The 15,594-nt window shown below is 43.1% G+C and overlaps 1 protein-coding gene across 2 annotated transcripts in view; it reads left to right on the forward strand.

The window, feature by feature from the left end:
* Positions 1-14,059, forward strand: part of HMGA2 (high mobility group AT-hook 2) — a 184,371-nt gene extending 170,312 nt beyond the window's left edge. For both annotated transcript variants that reach the window (XM_034770718.1, XM_034770728.1), the window contains exon 5: positions 10,990-14,059. In XM_034770718.1, the coding sequence (XP_034626609.1) occupies positions 10,990-11,046 (57 nt within the window). In that variant the 3' untranslated portion in view covers positions 11,047-14,059. The remainder of the gene's footprint in view (positions 1-10,989) is intronic.
* Positions 14,060-15,594: the final 1,535 nt, after the last annotated feature.

The raw sequence follows: 15,594 nt of genomic DNA on the forward strand, positions 1-15,594 counted from the left end.
AATGGGGTTTCAATGTAAAAGGAGGGGGCTGCGGTTTCCCGGTTAACATGCGGCACAAACACAAGTAAACCCCCCCCTCCCCACACACACACACACGATTCTCTGGGATGATCACTTCACCCCTCCCCCCACCGCGTGGTTAACAGCGGGGAACATTTCTGGTCAGAAGAGCAGGAACGGGCGCCTCTGAATGTCCCCCTTAATAAAATCACCCCATTTCAACCAGGAGAGCTTTCTGGAGATGTCCCTGGAGGATTTCCGCTCCATCCCCATACACGTTAACAGACTTGCTTGCTTTTTTTTTGTAATGTTTACAAATATTTACAAAGTTACACTCACCAGAGGTCTCCTGTGTGCCCTGAGGGTCTTGGGTGAGTTCGGGGGTTACTGGTTCCAGGTCCAGGGTCACAAACATATCCTGGCTGTTGGGGAAACCGGTTTCTCCACTTCCTTGCTGCTGTGAGCTACCTACAGTACCTCCATCGTCATCTTCCTCGTTCCCCGAACCGTCTTCCCTGTGTGTTTCTCCAGTGAGAGAGTCATAGCACACGGTTGGGGTAGTGGTGGCTGCACCGCCTAGGATCGCATGCAGCTCCGCGTAGTAGCGGCAAGTTTGCGGCTCTGCCCCGGACCTTCCGTTTGCTTCTCTGGCTTTGTGGTAGGCTTGCCGTAGCTCCTTAATTTTCACGCGGCACTGCTGTGTGTCCCTGTTATGGCCTCGGTCCTTCATGGCCTTGGAGATCTTTTCTAATACTTTTCCATTTCTTTTACTGCTACGGAGTTCAGCTATCACTGCTTCATCTCCCCATATGGCGAGCAGATCTCGTACCTCCCGTTCGGTCCATGCTGGAGCTCTTTTGCGATCCTGGGAGGACTCCATCACGGTTACCTGTGCTGATGAGCTCTGCGTGGTCACCTGTGCTCTCCACGCTGGGCAAACAGGAAATGAAATTCAAACCTTCGCGGGTCTTTTCCTGTCTACCTGGTCAGTGCATCTGAGTTGAGAGCGCTGTCCAGAGCGGTCACAATGAAGCACTGTGGGATAGCTCCCGGAGGCCAATAACATCGAATTCCGTCCACACTACCCCAATTCCGACCCGCAAATGCCGGTTTTATCGCTAATCCCCTCGTCGGAGGTGGTGTAAAGAAACCGGTTTAAAGGGCCCTTTAAGTCGAAAGAAAGGGCCTCGTTGTGTGGACGTGTCCAGGCTTAATTCGGTTTAACGCTGCTAAAGTCGACCTAAACCCGTAGTGTAGACCAGGCCTTAGACATTTTCAAAAGCGACTGAGATACCTAGGAGCCTAAGTCTCATTGACTTTCAGTGATACACAGGCTCCTAAGTGCATAAGTCACTTGCAACACTGAGTTGAGTGATGCCTAATTACCTTTAAAAATATTGGCTTTGGATCCAGATTTTGCCACTCTTACTCACATTTACTAGAGCCTTACGCTACTATTAAGTAACATCATTGACTTCATTGGGACTATAAGCAGAGCAAGTGTCCCATTCCAAAGTGCAGTGTCAGCCAGTCAGGGGCTGTGTCACCACCTGCCCTGCAATCTGGGGTGCCTCACAATGCTTTGGTGCTGTAGCTCCCAATCTGAGCCCCTCACAAACAGCCAACCAGCATGCAGGTCATACCCTGAATGTGTGTGTATAACTGCAGCCTTCCAGGAACACTGACACCAGCAGCTTTGGTTACGACCTGCAGGGTGATCCCAACACACTCCCAGTCCCTAATTTCCCCCCAAAACATGTGTTCTGCACTGTCCAGCTCTCTCCTGGACAGTCCAGATATTGGAGGTCCGTTGCCCCTGTAAGGGAACAATATCCAACTGTTTGTTACTTCAAATGGAGTTACCCCAGAGCCCTGTTTAACCAAAACACTGGATCAGTTTTGATTAAAGAATAAAACAAATGTATTTAACTACGAAGAGATAGGCTTTAAGTGAGTACAAGTACAAGGCATTAAAGCAGAAATGGTTACAAGAGAAATAAAGATAAACCACTTCCTAGTGCTAAAACTTAACAAACTAGACTTGGTTCAAGATAAAATTCTTACCAGCTACAGGGCTGACCTTACATGGGTGCACATTTAGCCTCCACTCGCCTTCTGCAGCTGTATTAGTAGCAACAGTCTCCAGTGGTTCCTGTTACAATCCTGCTTTGCTCTCCATGGAATTCCAGAGGAGTTAGCAACAGACAGTTCACAGTTCATAAGCTGGTCATTTCTGCAATTCTCTTTGGCATATCAGCTTAAGCACTCCCCATCGGGGCCTTACAATGCACAGTATGAGAAAGCTGTATAAATAAAATCATTTGATTTTTAAAGAAAGCCCTGGCAGATTCAAGGGATCAATACTTAGCATTGCTAGAATATTACCAAAACCTTAGTGCCAACATCCAACAAGCTTCTTGAGCCAAAGATAATTAACCTTGAAGTAGTGACAAAAGAATTTTACACTAGGAAACTAAAACAGAAGAAATACTATGGCAAAAATGCCAAGCAGTTACTCCCTGTTGCAAGTGGGAGAGAATGTTAGATTCATCACCGAAGTCTTATGTCATAATTACCCTGAGGGTCAGGCTTGAAAGAGGAACTGAAGACATCCAAAGGAGACCAAGGAATACACTGACTTGTTGGTCCTGAGAACACCCAAAATGCTACTGACAGTTCTTACACGCTGACAAAAGCAACACATGCTCACTTGGTTATTCACAACGGCAAACATGAGGAGCAGCAAACAGACATCAGGAAGCAGATCCACCTCAGTAGCTGATTAGGACACTGCAGAAGGAAGTGTTTTGAGAACAAGAAGTGGCTGGCCATGATCAAAAAGGCGTTGAGGTTCTGATAGGGTACTTACGGGCAGCTGTACCCTGAGCACCATCCTAGTTGTTTTTTCTTCTAACTTTTATTAAGTAGTTGGATTAGTTTGTGGTTGTTATTCTTATTGATATTACAGTTTATATGCATTTGATTTTTTAAAAAAAAGGGAGGTGGGAAGGAAGGGAGATATAACAGTAGCCACTGGAGTCAGGGATATTAGCTGCTGCCACATGATGTGGGGGATAACCTTTTGATACCCCAACCTATGTCATGCGGATGTAGCTAGGAAATAAAGTGCGGTCCCTTACCAGAATTCCGGTTTTTCGTGCTTTTATTGCAGCAGCTTGCAAGAGAGCCCGGCAGAACTGCAGCCCCTGCACTCTTAGGAATGCTTGTCCCTACTTCCCTGAGGGCACACAGCACCACTTAGGAGCAGGGAGCATGCAGAGACATGTCCCAGCCTGCCCCTACACATCAGCCGGCTGATCTGGCCAGCCACAAAAGGAGACAATAAGATGCACCACAGAAGGTGATGTGGTAGCAGTTGTTCAACTTCTGTGTGCCTAAGAGCATCTGAAGAATGTCTCGCAGTGCTCCCATTGGGATGGTGCAGCTAGACACCACTTACTCTATGTCACAATTAAGTCCATACAGGAGAGGGTTGAGAGGCATTTTGTAGTTGTTCTCCTCACTTCCCACCAGTCCCCCTTTAATTGCCTACAACAGCCGCAGTTACAAAGAAAGCAATTTTTTCATATAAATGCAAAACTGGATTACAGAACAATCAAGTTAACTCAAACAATGCCTTTCTCTTACAGCTAAGACAACTGCATTAAAAGTGTTAAGGTTGCAAAATCAAGCATTCAGAAGTTAGGAACTGCCTGAATTAAGGATAGCCAGGCAGCCTGAAAGTTTTGCTTTTCAATTGATTGCTTAGCTGATTGCACCCTTTCCATGATCTGTGGTTTTGTTCTTGACTTTGTGGCATGTCTGTAGGTGGATCTAGCACTAGTATTGAGTGATCAGGATCTCTGATGCCCGCCCAGTGACTGTCCCTTCATGCTTGAGGTTATGTGTGTCTCTGTTGAGTTTGGTCAGAGTTCATCTGAACCCACAAAGCCTTTCATTCCAGCATCCTGTTCCTCCTAAATGTTGGGACTGTTTCCCTGCTCCATCACACAGTATCCTTCCCTTTGTCTCACTGCCTGGTCCTATTGCATGCAGCAACACCAGATACAAGTCAGTAGGTCTGTGTAAAATACATTATCCTCTCATGAAGGCACTGCATACGACTGTGATGTCTTCCTCTCTAGTGGCTCAGTCCTGAAAGGAACTGAGCAAAGTACTTAGGCACGTGCTTCGCTTTAAACATGGGAATAGTCATGGGAAATGGGAAAAGAGGACACTCCACAGGGCCCCGGTCCCGCCCCCGGCCCCGCCCCAACTCCGCCCCGCCCCTAGCCCCAACCCCATCCCTTCCCTGCCCCCATTCCAACCTCTTCCCCAAAGTCCCTGCCCCAGCTCTGCCCCCTCCTCTGAGCACCCTGCATTCCCCCTCCTCCCTCCCACTCTGATCTCGGTTGGGGCTTGCTAAGTGCTTCCCTGCTCCCCACTCGCCCTGCAGCCCCTGCACCCCTCCACCCCTGCAGCCTCTGAGATCCCTGCGCCCCCTGCCCCTGCAGCCTCTATGCCCCTGCCTGCCCTGCTCCTCCTCGCCCTGCAGCCTCTGCACCCCCCCGCCTGCCCTGCCCCTGCACCTCTCTGCCCCTGCAGCCTCTATGCCCCTGCCTGCCCTGCTCCTCCTCGCCCTGCAGCCCCTGCACCCCACCGTAGGATTACCATATTTCAATAATCAAAAAAAAGAGGACATGGGGTGCCACCCTAGCCCTGCCCCAGCCCTGCCCCCCTCAGAACTCCCCTACCTGTCCCCTGACTGCCCCCTCCTGAGACCCCCGCACCCTAACTGCCCCCAGGACCCCACCCCCTATCTAAGCCTCCCTGCTCCCTGTCCCCTGACTGCCCCAACCACTCTCTACACCCCCTTCTCCTGACAGCCCCCCCCCAGAACCCCCGACCAATCTAACTCCCCGTTCCCAGTCCCTTGCCTGCCCCCCCCAGCAGGCAGAGGGAGAGCTGCGGGCTCCACATGGAGCCAAACACTGTGACGCGCTGCTCTGTGAGGGAGGAGGGAGTGGGGGAGGGGGAGGGACTCTGGCTGCTAGAGGCTCCAGTGGCTGCAAGCGGCTTTCAATCAGGCCCAGCCGTCCAATCAGCCGCACCGCACTCTGCATGAGGGGAAGGGGGAAATCCCGGACATTTCTACTTTATTAGAAATCCCCCCCAGATGGCCATTTAAAGCTGAAAAAGCCGGACATGTCCGGGGAAACCCGGACGGATGGTAACCCTACCTGACCACCTCGCCTTTTCTATGGCTACACAGGGGAGGGGTGGGAGGATACTTTTTCTATGGTAACATAAAGCCATGGCATAGGAGAGGTTGAGAATCATTGTGTTACAACATTCTGATCAATTTAACCACTTCTGCCAACTTCAACACCGGGAAGTGTCTCCCAATCCTAGTATATAGTGCACCTGCCCTCCTTTCAAATTTCTGTTTAAAGCGCTCTTCTTCCATGGAATCCATAACCACTAATCCACCTCTGTAAAAGTGCTGTATCCACAAAAAAGATGATTTACTACTTTACTTCCTCTGGATCTCCCAATGCAGGGCAACTTCACTTGTATTCCCCTCTGTGGTCTGTCGAGGACACCCACTCTAGTCTCCTGGCTCCTCAGTCATCACTTCTCTTGGGCAGAGACATGCATCTCTCTGCCTCCTGACCAGGGTTTTTCCAGACTGCACAGTTCCCTGCCTACATTGTAATATCCTCAACATGCCAGACTGCATAAAGAGGCCACTGTCTGTGCTTTGCTTTCTCTCCAAAGGCGATGAACAGCTGTAATTGCCACCAGTCACAAGTTACCACTCAGCTCTTTTATTCAGCAAGCACATTTATTCTTAAGGTGAATGCATTACCAGAGAAGCCACATAACAAACAATAAAAGTTCCTATACGCAGGCTAAATGCTTACCAGAGTATTTTAGAACCTTGATAGGCCTTTCAAGCCTTTCCCAGGAAGGATGGGGGCCCCACTTGGACAGAAGGTCCTGTCTGTTTGCTAGATCAGAAAGAAGGCCCTGAGTCACTTTAAACTCAGGCTATTCATCCAGAAGTCCTTTCTTTGTCTGTTGGTCTCTGGAGAATCTAGTTTGAACTAGTATATGCAAATCTCTCCAGACAGTGGTACTGCTCTGCAGGAGTTACAACCTGAGGGAATTTCCCCCCACTGTTCTTAGTTCCTGGAGGAGCTGTGGTCACTCTGCCCCCTGGAGTTACATACAGTCCCAGGCCCACAATGATACATAAGCTTAAGACAGTAAGGTCTCCCAAAGATATTGCAGGAAATTGCCATATCTGTCACACCTAATTTTTGTTCTGTCTCTGTTTAGGTGGTAAGCACTCCAAATCAGCAAGCATGTCATCTTCTGTGTTTTGTACAATACCAAATAGCCAGTAAATAATAACTACTGGCTAGGCTACTTACGAATATCTTTCTTCTACTGTCACTTCTAAACTTAGTGTTCTGGTCTTAGTGTTTGCATAGAAGGAATTCAACCAGGCTTCACGCAAGACAATTGTCAGTCTGTAAGTCAATATTCCACTCCCCTTAGCAGAGTAACAACTTTTCCAGTTCTGCTTTTCTTCTTGAAAAGCTCTTCTTCCAAACCAAAATGATCCACTGCATTGCCAACCTCAAACATTCAAAAATCATGAATCAAGTCCCAAAATTATGAGATTGTCTTAAAATCATGAGATTTTAAAAAACAAATAAATAAATAAATATGATGTCCTATTTACTTGATTTCTGGGGTTTCAGCTTTAAGGTGCCCTCGGGTCACATTTTCAAACCTTTTACCACAATCATGAGGGCTAGAATCTTTCTTTTAAAAAAAATAGCTAAGATTCTCATGCAATCTCTTGCTGTAACTTTAAGAAAACCAATAAATATTGCAAGCCTTGTGATAACATTAAAAGAGGTGGCAACACTGGCACTAAAACATATCCTTTGGCAATGAAGACGTCTCTTCAGCTCTCCATGCTGGCTTTGAAACACTTACTTCCACAAACACCTTCTCCAGAGACTGCTGCCAGTAACCCCCCCCCACTTCTTCTTTTTGATAGTGTGGTCAAAAGTCCACCTGCTCTCAAAAAGAACCAGTTAAGGTTGCAGTATTCTCCCAACTAACCAATCATAAAATGATGCAAGTGGTCCTGTAGCTGTACTCCTGGGGGAATTCTGCACCACTGCGCAATGCAGACCCAGCACTGGCCTGTTTCTCCATCTGGATCCCTGGGTTCTGAGGGGTAGGGAGGTGGGTGTCTGGGCTGGGGGGGGGGTACAGGGGGGCTCGGGGGGGGAGGGGTTGTGGGTGTCTGGCCCCCCAGCTGGGTTCTGGAGAGGAGGGGGCAGAGAAACACGAACTGGGTTGTCATAGGGGTTTCTTTAACTCTCTCCTCCTGGGGGAATTTATGTGTGTGTCTGTATTGTTACAGACATACTTGCTGACAGATATTTTGAAATAAATTACCAAAATAATTGAAAATGGAATGATTATATAGTGTTATTTTGATAAATAAAATTTGCAGAATTTTGCAGAACTTTAAAATATTGTGTGTAGAATTTTTATTTTTTTGGCATAGAATTCCCACAGGAGTAGTAGTAGCTTAACTGTTGGGCTTCTAGAAAGTTCAGGCAACTCACTGCTGCCCTCTACATAGCCTTAAAAATAATTGGAGGTTTTCAGCTGCTCCTCATACCATTACTAATTAAATGTCAAAGCTAATACAACTTCAAAGTCAGTAGAAAGCAGCATTTAAAAAAAAACCACCTATGTGTGTTATGTTAAGTAAAGAAAACAGAATCCAAGGTCATCATTTTCAGCTGAATAGTCACTGACAGCTTTGAGCAAAGCAGTTGCTCCTCATGATCTTGATGAGCCTCTGAATTTGCAAAGTGTCAATGCAATATGTTTTAAAACAGCTTCTCCCACTTCTAGTACTTGCCAGCACAAAGATGGCTTTAGATACTGATTTTCTTCTAGCCTGAACTGCTACAACTGCCCCCTATGTCATTCTGCAAGATGGGGAGGATGAGTGGGGAAAACACATCATGTATTTTATGAATTTTATGAAATGTTAAAAAGATTGGTTCAGTACCTGAATATTCTGAACCTTGGCTATGGGGAGTAAAATTCACCCATGCACTTGCTGTTCTGTGACCACTTTCATTGCAGTAATCTAAATACCTCCCATGTCACTGGAAAGGAAGCATTGTGAGGAAGAAAATTGTGTATCTGCATGCTCGCTTAGTGCCTTTCTGGAATTTAAATACTAATTGAAAAGACAAGGTCAGAGGGCTGCTGACACTTGACTTTGCTCTCTTTCGTCTGGCCATGGCTTTGATCATGCTACATCTTTCTTTGTGCCTGGTACTCCAGAGAGTACCCCAGGGTCATGGCCTGTTTCCTAGTCAAGAGGTATAAACCTACTGGCTTAAATATTTGAGGCCCATGGTTTAGCAGGGAGGGGGGCTTTTGCTTCATGCTTTCCACATTTCCCACATAACCCAAAGCAGACTAAACAAAACCAGTGTGAAATCTCATGGCTTGATGCTGCTATGGTTATATTTTTTAAGCTGTCATCCATTCATTTGTACTTGTGTTTATTCCCTGGATTTACAGCTTTTTTCTGCCTTTTTTTTTTTTTTGGATGTTTGAAACCTTTTGAAAAGGGATTGCAGTAAGCAGTGGCCTATGATTAAAGCCCAGTGTTTTTTTTCTCGATGCTGCTCTTGTGCAGCACTGTCACACATGGTAGCATTTAGGAGCCCTTCACAGCTGAGGTGTTTCAAACACTAATGAATGGAAGTTTGGTCATATAATGCAGACGAGCTTTAAGGCATGCTTTACTGAATGGTGTACTGTAGTGGCCTGGGAAAGGAAGAGAGTTATAAATTGTGTCAGTTAGCCACCCAGACAAAATGAAGCCATGTGGAAAATCAAATCTATTAAAGTATGAAGACTGTTATAAGCTGGTCATTCTTAAAAGGTCTCACTTTGCTGTAGGGGTAAATGTTTACCTATTCTTCCTAGATCTTTTTCACATGCTGTTTTAGGAGAGGATGTGCAGCATTTGATAAAAATCAACCTCACACTAACAGCCCTTTTATCAGAAATGTTTATTGTCTACAGTTTACCAGCCATGTCCTGAAAGGTATTGCACATTTATTAAATAAGCAGTGTGAAGAGGATTGGATGGCAGAGCTGGGCCTGCTGAAGGAAAACATCAAGGCCAGAGGGATGGGGCAGAGGAGAGCAGCTTTTGTTAAGAGAGGGGCCTGCAAGGATATATGTCAAATTTACATTTCGTGGCTAGCCCAACCTTTCAGACACTGCATCTCGCCACAGAGTTGTTTTTACATGTATTTTAGTGTTCAGACTACGTGGTTCAGCAGAACTTGGTTAAACTTCTAAACAACAGCTGAGAAACATCCACTCAAACAAATTCTGGCATGAGAAATGTCGAGATCAAAGTCACCCCAGTGTCAAACCCAAAACAACAAGATAATTACGGTTGTACTCAAAGCCTCCTCCAATTCCTAGCTATTTATTTAGTCTCACCTCTGTTAAGTCAACATAAAAGCAGCATAGGTCCTAAAGAATTAAAAGTGGGCAGACTGAAAGACAACTGAAAATGAATTGATGTGGTCAGCCAGGTCAGTACCTTTTCAAAGAGGGTTGAGGTCCCCAAGTTCTTGGTTTCTTTCTTGGTTTCCATCTGGTGGTACGAGGTCATATCCACAGTTTGGACAGGCATAGCTGGACATTGGGAAAGAATATTTCCTTTCAATTTACAAAATTACTAAAGATAGTTATGACCCAGGCAGACTGCGAAGAGGTACAAAAGAATCTCTCAAAACTGGGTGACGGGGCAACGAAATGGCAGATGAAATTTAATGTTGATAAATGCAAAGTAATGCACATTGGAAAGCATAATCCCAACTAGACATAAAATGATGGGGTCTAAATTAGCTGTTACCACTCAGAAAAGAGTTCTTGGAGTCATTGTGGATAGTTCTCTGAAAACATCCACTCAATGTGCAGTAGCAATCAAAAAAGCGAACAGAATGTTGGGAATAAATTATGAAAGGGATAGATAATAGGACAGAAAATATCATGTTGCCTCTATATAAATCCATGGTACGCCCACATCTTGAATACTGTGTGCAGATGTGGTTGCCCCATCTCAAAAAATATATATTGGAATTGGAAAAGGTTCAGAAAAAGGCAACAAAAATTATTAGGGGTATGGAATGGCTTCTGTATGAGGAGAGATTAATAAGACTGAGACTTTTCAGCTTAGAAAAGAGATGACTAAGGGGAGATATGTTTGAGGTCTATAAAATCATGACTGGTGTAGAGAAAGTAGATAAGGAAGTGTTGTTTACTATTTCTCATAACATTAGAACTAGGGGTCACCAAATGAAATAAATAGGCAGGTTTAAAACAAACAAAAGGAAGTATTTCTTCACACAACGCACAGTCAGCCTGTGGAACTCTTTGCCAGAGGATGTTGTGAAGGCCAAGACTATAACAAGGTTCAAAAAAGAACTAGATAAGTTCAGGGAGGATAGGTCCATCAATGGCTATTAGCCAGGATGGGCAGGGATGGTGTCCCTCGCCTCTGTTTGCCAGAAGCTGGGAATGGGCAACGGGATGAATCACTTGATGATTACCTGTTCTGTTCATTCCCCCTGGGGCACCTGGCATTGGCCACTATCGGAAAACAGGATACTGGACTAGATGGACCTTTGGTCTGACCTAGTAGGGCCATTCTTACATTCTTATGTTCTAATTTACATGGGTATGGAGGAATCATGGAGGAGGACTCTTGAAATAATGTAAAGGTTATAAAGAGTGTTCATTCAGCTTAGGAAGTAATTATGATTTATGCAGAAGTTCTCAGTGGCAACCATGTCTGCCTTTGTAACTGAAAGGCATAGACACAATGGTAATTATTTATTTTGTGTATTCCAGGAAGAGACTGAAGAAACTGAAGAGACGTCCTCACAAGAATCTGCAGAGGAAGACTAGGAGACCACACCATTCGATTTCTACCTCATCAGCAGTTGGGTCTTTTGAAGGGAGAAGACGCTGCCTTGACCACTTATTTTCTATGCCATGGTCTTTCCACTTATGCCTGGGGGGAAAAAAAATCACATAACCTTAAAAAAGACTATATTAATCACCTTTTTTGTAATCCCTTCACAGTCCCAGGTTTAGTGAAAAACTGCTGTAACACAAAGGGGACACAGATTACCGATGCAACTTTTAATTACTGTTTTCTTTTTTCTTAACCTACTAATAGTTTGTTTGAGCTGCTAAGTAAGGGTGACTGGGTCAGGAAAGCTTTGAATCAGATTTAAGTCATTCACTGCACTGCATATAAACAAGAGACTTGTAACATAATTATAATGGGCATTGAAATAGGAAAGGCTTGGTGTGTGACATCATTGGCCTTACAACACCTCCAAGAACCCACTCCCTAGCTTAGTAACTCCCTGTTTAGAACACCAAAGATAAGGGATAGATACTACTCTTCTTTTTGTAACCTTCTTGTAGATTTGTACTTGATTTTTTTTTTAAACTTACTGTTATTTCAGGAAGAATTGAGAGCTGATTTTTCACTTAATTCAGCCAATAATCAAAAGAAAGGAAAAATAGGTACTTTCATTTTGCAAAAGGGAAGAAAGACAAAGATACGTTGTATACTTACAGATACAAACATATCAGCAGAAGTAGTAATAAACAAAACTCACAGCACTCATCTTCAGGAAACTAGAAATTCAGGTAGACTCAGCTTTCCGCAGAGCCAGACATTTTTACAAAACTAGAGGTGACTAACACCAAAACACTCTCAAGCCATATAAAGACATAGATTTATCAATTACAGTGGTTTTGGAGGAAAAAATCATGAAAAGTTATCCCAGAATGAATCAGGAATTTATCTGAACCAAGAAAAAAATGTTTTGTTTGACCTCACCTAATTTCACCCATCATGTATCAATATTTCAAAGGGAATGAATCTCTTCTCATTACTCACCAGTTTTGATGTAAGAATCAACATCATGTACCTCAAGTGAGCTTGTGTATTACTTTAAGCAATATACTTTGACATAGGATGGTTCACTGGGCAGTTTTACTCCAGTGACATTTCTCCATCTTTTTCACTCAAAACAGCACTTTTAGCAACAGATGCAATATTACCCCACTATTCAATACTACCTCTGATTTTTACAGTTAAGTCAACAGCCTGATAAATACATGCTGCTATACACATACAATGCAAGAAATTATTATTGGGTAAATAATCATGAATATCTCTATTTTCTCCTTATTTTTTCTTCAACACTTAATGACGCAATATTTTTAATGTGTTTCAGCATGACTATCTATTTTTCTTTTTTTAATGTACTTATTCCTATTCTCTGCTAGATTTCTGTGTAATGTACTGTTAACTTGAATATATTTTTGTACTGAATACTCATAGGTTTGTAAGGATAATTTTCAATGACACTACATGACATAGAAAAAAATTAGTTGTAATGTTTAAATATTACTGTCCAAGTTTGTACCTCAAATGAATTGTTTAAAGAAATGGACTAATCGATTGACAAAGACCTACCTCCAGACTTTAAATGGAATGAACTTGTTACTTTCAGCATTAGTTTGAGATGTTTGAAACAGTTAGGACTGCAACTAATCCCTAATTCAAAACTATTTGTTGTAAAAGAACTTTGCTGGAAATGAACACATTTTAAATTACTTTCATATTAAAAACAAAAAACAAAAAAAAACCTTCAAAGAAACTTGAAGCTTTGTAGGTGGGAAGCAACAAGCTCAGCTTTTGCATAATGCAATCACAAATATGTGTTTTTGTTTTTTTTTTAAATTAGTAGATTGTAAGGAAATACTTGACAAGTATTTTCATGTATTTTACACAAATGTGATTTTTGTAATGTTTCAAACCTGATTTATTTTAAATGCTTCTTATGTAGAGATTTTTTATTCCTCTCTCTCTCTCCCCCTCTCGCTCTCTCTCCTAGTCAGTACATCTGCTTTGTGACATTGTATTATTAACTGGGCCGGGGGTAGTTTCTCAGGAAGGCTTCTATCGGTATGGCTTTAGTACTGAGTCAAATGCACCTAAAGATAACTACTTACTGGCTTCTTCAAAGACATGATATCAAGAAACAAGGATCTCCTCAAAAGACTGCAGAAGGCTCATTCTTGGGGACTGCCAAGAAAGAGCTGATCAGAGTATTAAAACTAGACATGTTAATGTTAACTAAACGAGGGCTAATCATATCCATTCTGTAGCTCATTAAAGACTGCATCCATTGCCCATTGAAGTCAATGGAAGGACTCCAGTTGACTTCAAAGGACACTGGATCGGGTCCTAACAATTTCATGTTCAACAAATGCATTTTGGGGTTTTTTTAAAACACAGTGTTCAACAGATGAAACAGAAGTAGTTGATGCATGTGGATCAAGCTCCGAGGGACTTACAACTCTGATGAAGTTCATCTTATATTGTCTATATATTGTAGTACAATCAAAACACATTACTACCTCTTAGGGCCTACTATACCTCATTTTTCAGACTGAAAACTGCTCGTGGCCATTGAAACAGTGAGAACATCATAAAATTTTTTATATATATAGTTTATTTTTATGGGAGATAAATTTTATAGGACTGTTCTTTGCTATCATTGGTCACTAGTAAATAAAACTGGACATTAAACTTTTCTACCATTTCTGCAAGATAGGTATGTTTGCAGGAAACAAGTTTCAAGATGTTTAACTGCAGTTTACTGTTTTCCTGTTCCTTTTTTGCTTTGTTCTTCATGTAGAGTTGCTGTCTATGATTGTACTTTGAATCGCTTGCTTGTTGAAAATGGTCCTTTAATGGATTATCACAGTCTGTTCGGCACAATAAACATAATAGCCTCTGTGATCCCCAAGTTGTTTGATTCTTAAACTTTTGTCACAGCTCCATGAAATGGGTAATAAAGTTTGGTCACAGTGGGCCAAATTTGTAAAAGTTTGTATGCAAGTCATTTTTGTGTGAGAACCATGGATAATGTATAGATCTTTGTGCTTGAGTTAAAGGGGAGTTGTTTTTAAAGACTAGTAATCACAGAGTTAGTTTGGAAGATTGTGGTATATGCCCACACATTTATGTTTGCAACTGTGCCTCACTCTCATAGGGCAGGTCTTCACTACGGGGGGGTCGATTTAATATACGCAAATTCAGCTACGTGAATAGCATAGCTGAATTCGACCTATCAGAGCCGACTTACCCCGCTGTGAGGACGGCGGCAAAATCGACCTCCGCGGCTCCCCGTCGACGGCGCTTACTCCCACCTCTGCTGGTGGAGTAAGAGCATCAATTCGGGGATCGATTGTCGCGTCCCGACGAGACGTGATAATTCGATCCCCGATAGATCGATTTCTACCCGCCGATTCAGGCGGGTAGTGTAGACCTAGCCTTACTGTGATTGTTCTAATCTTATTAGTCCATATATTTAGTTACGCATATTCTCTGTATTAGTTTATTTCCAAGCTACTTTTTTCAACATTCCTAACCTATAATCATTTTTTTTCCCTAGTGCTTTATGGCATGTACTTTTTGAACTTGATTATTTTGTAAGGCAAATAACCTAGGACATAATCCCAACACAAGTACTGAGAAGTAATATTCGTAACTTCAGTTCTGAAGCAGAGATCTGAGCAATTTCATTCATTGCATTTTCTGTCCCCTTTTGCTCCAATCTCATTCCTTGCTCAGTGTTACAGGACCATTCCATTTCACATTTCAGTCTTCCTGGTGGTCTTCCTCCCTCTGATTGCCATCACTCAACTCTTCCTGTTATTTTATCTGATTTTATGCTCCAGCTGTAACCCGCTCACCTAGTGGATCAGCCAGTTCACTGAACTTCTGTAACTGTGCTTAACTCCCCATATCTTCTTATTAGTCATTCCTCTAGATCACCTCACTCCCACTTGTCTTCTTGAGATAGCTTCCAATAAATCTATCCATGATGCACTTCTCAATGGGACTGCTGATGTTTAAAACATGCACAAGTTTTTGCAGGATCTAGACCTATGTGTGTCAGCTCCCATGTTTCTGCTCTGTCCAGCACAACTGTAACAAAGGTTTCACCTCTGTCACTAAACTCACATCAGGTCATTTTCTCACATCAGATTTGGGGAGTTTTTTAAAGCTGTTGCTGCAGGAGCCTAACACATGGTTTCTTACACCTCCCTCTGAACATCTGGTGCTGGCCGCTGTTGGAGACAGGATACTGGACTAGATGGACCATGGGTCTGATCCAGGGTGGTAATTCATGTTATCTTATGCCCAGAAGATAGGATGCAGCCTTGCCATACCCCATTCTTTACCTGACACCATAATGAAGTATCATTTTCAACCTTCACACCTTTGCATTCCTTCACATCATTTTCCTGTTAATTTCCCCCACCTCGCTAGGGACTCAGCTGCTCTGAATTTCCCATAATCTTCCTTTCTGCATTTATTTTTAAAACCCAAGAAATATTTATTCATAAATCCAAATCTTT

The sequence above is a fragment of the Trachemys scripta genome, chromosome 1, assembly GCF_013100865.1.
Source record: "Trachemys scripta elegans isolate TJP31775 chromosome 1, CAS_Tse_1.0, whole genome shotgun sequence".
Taxonomy (NCBI): Eukaryota; Metazoa; Chordata; order Testudines; family Emydidae; genus Trachemys; species Trachemys scripta.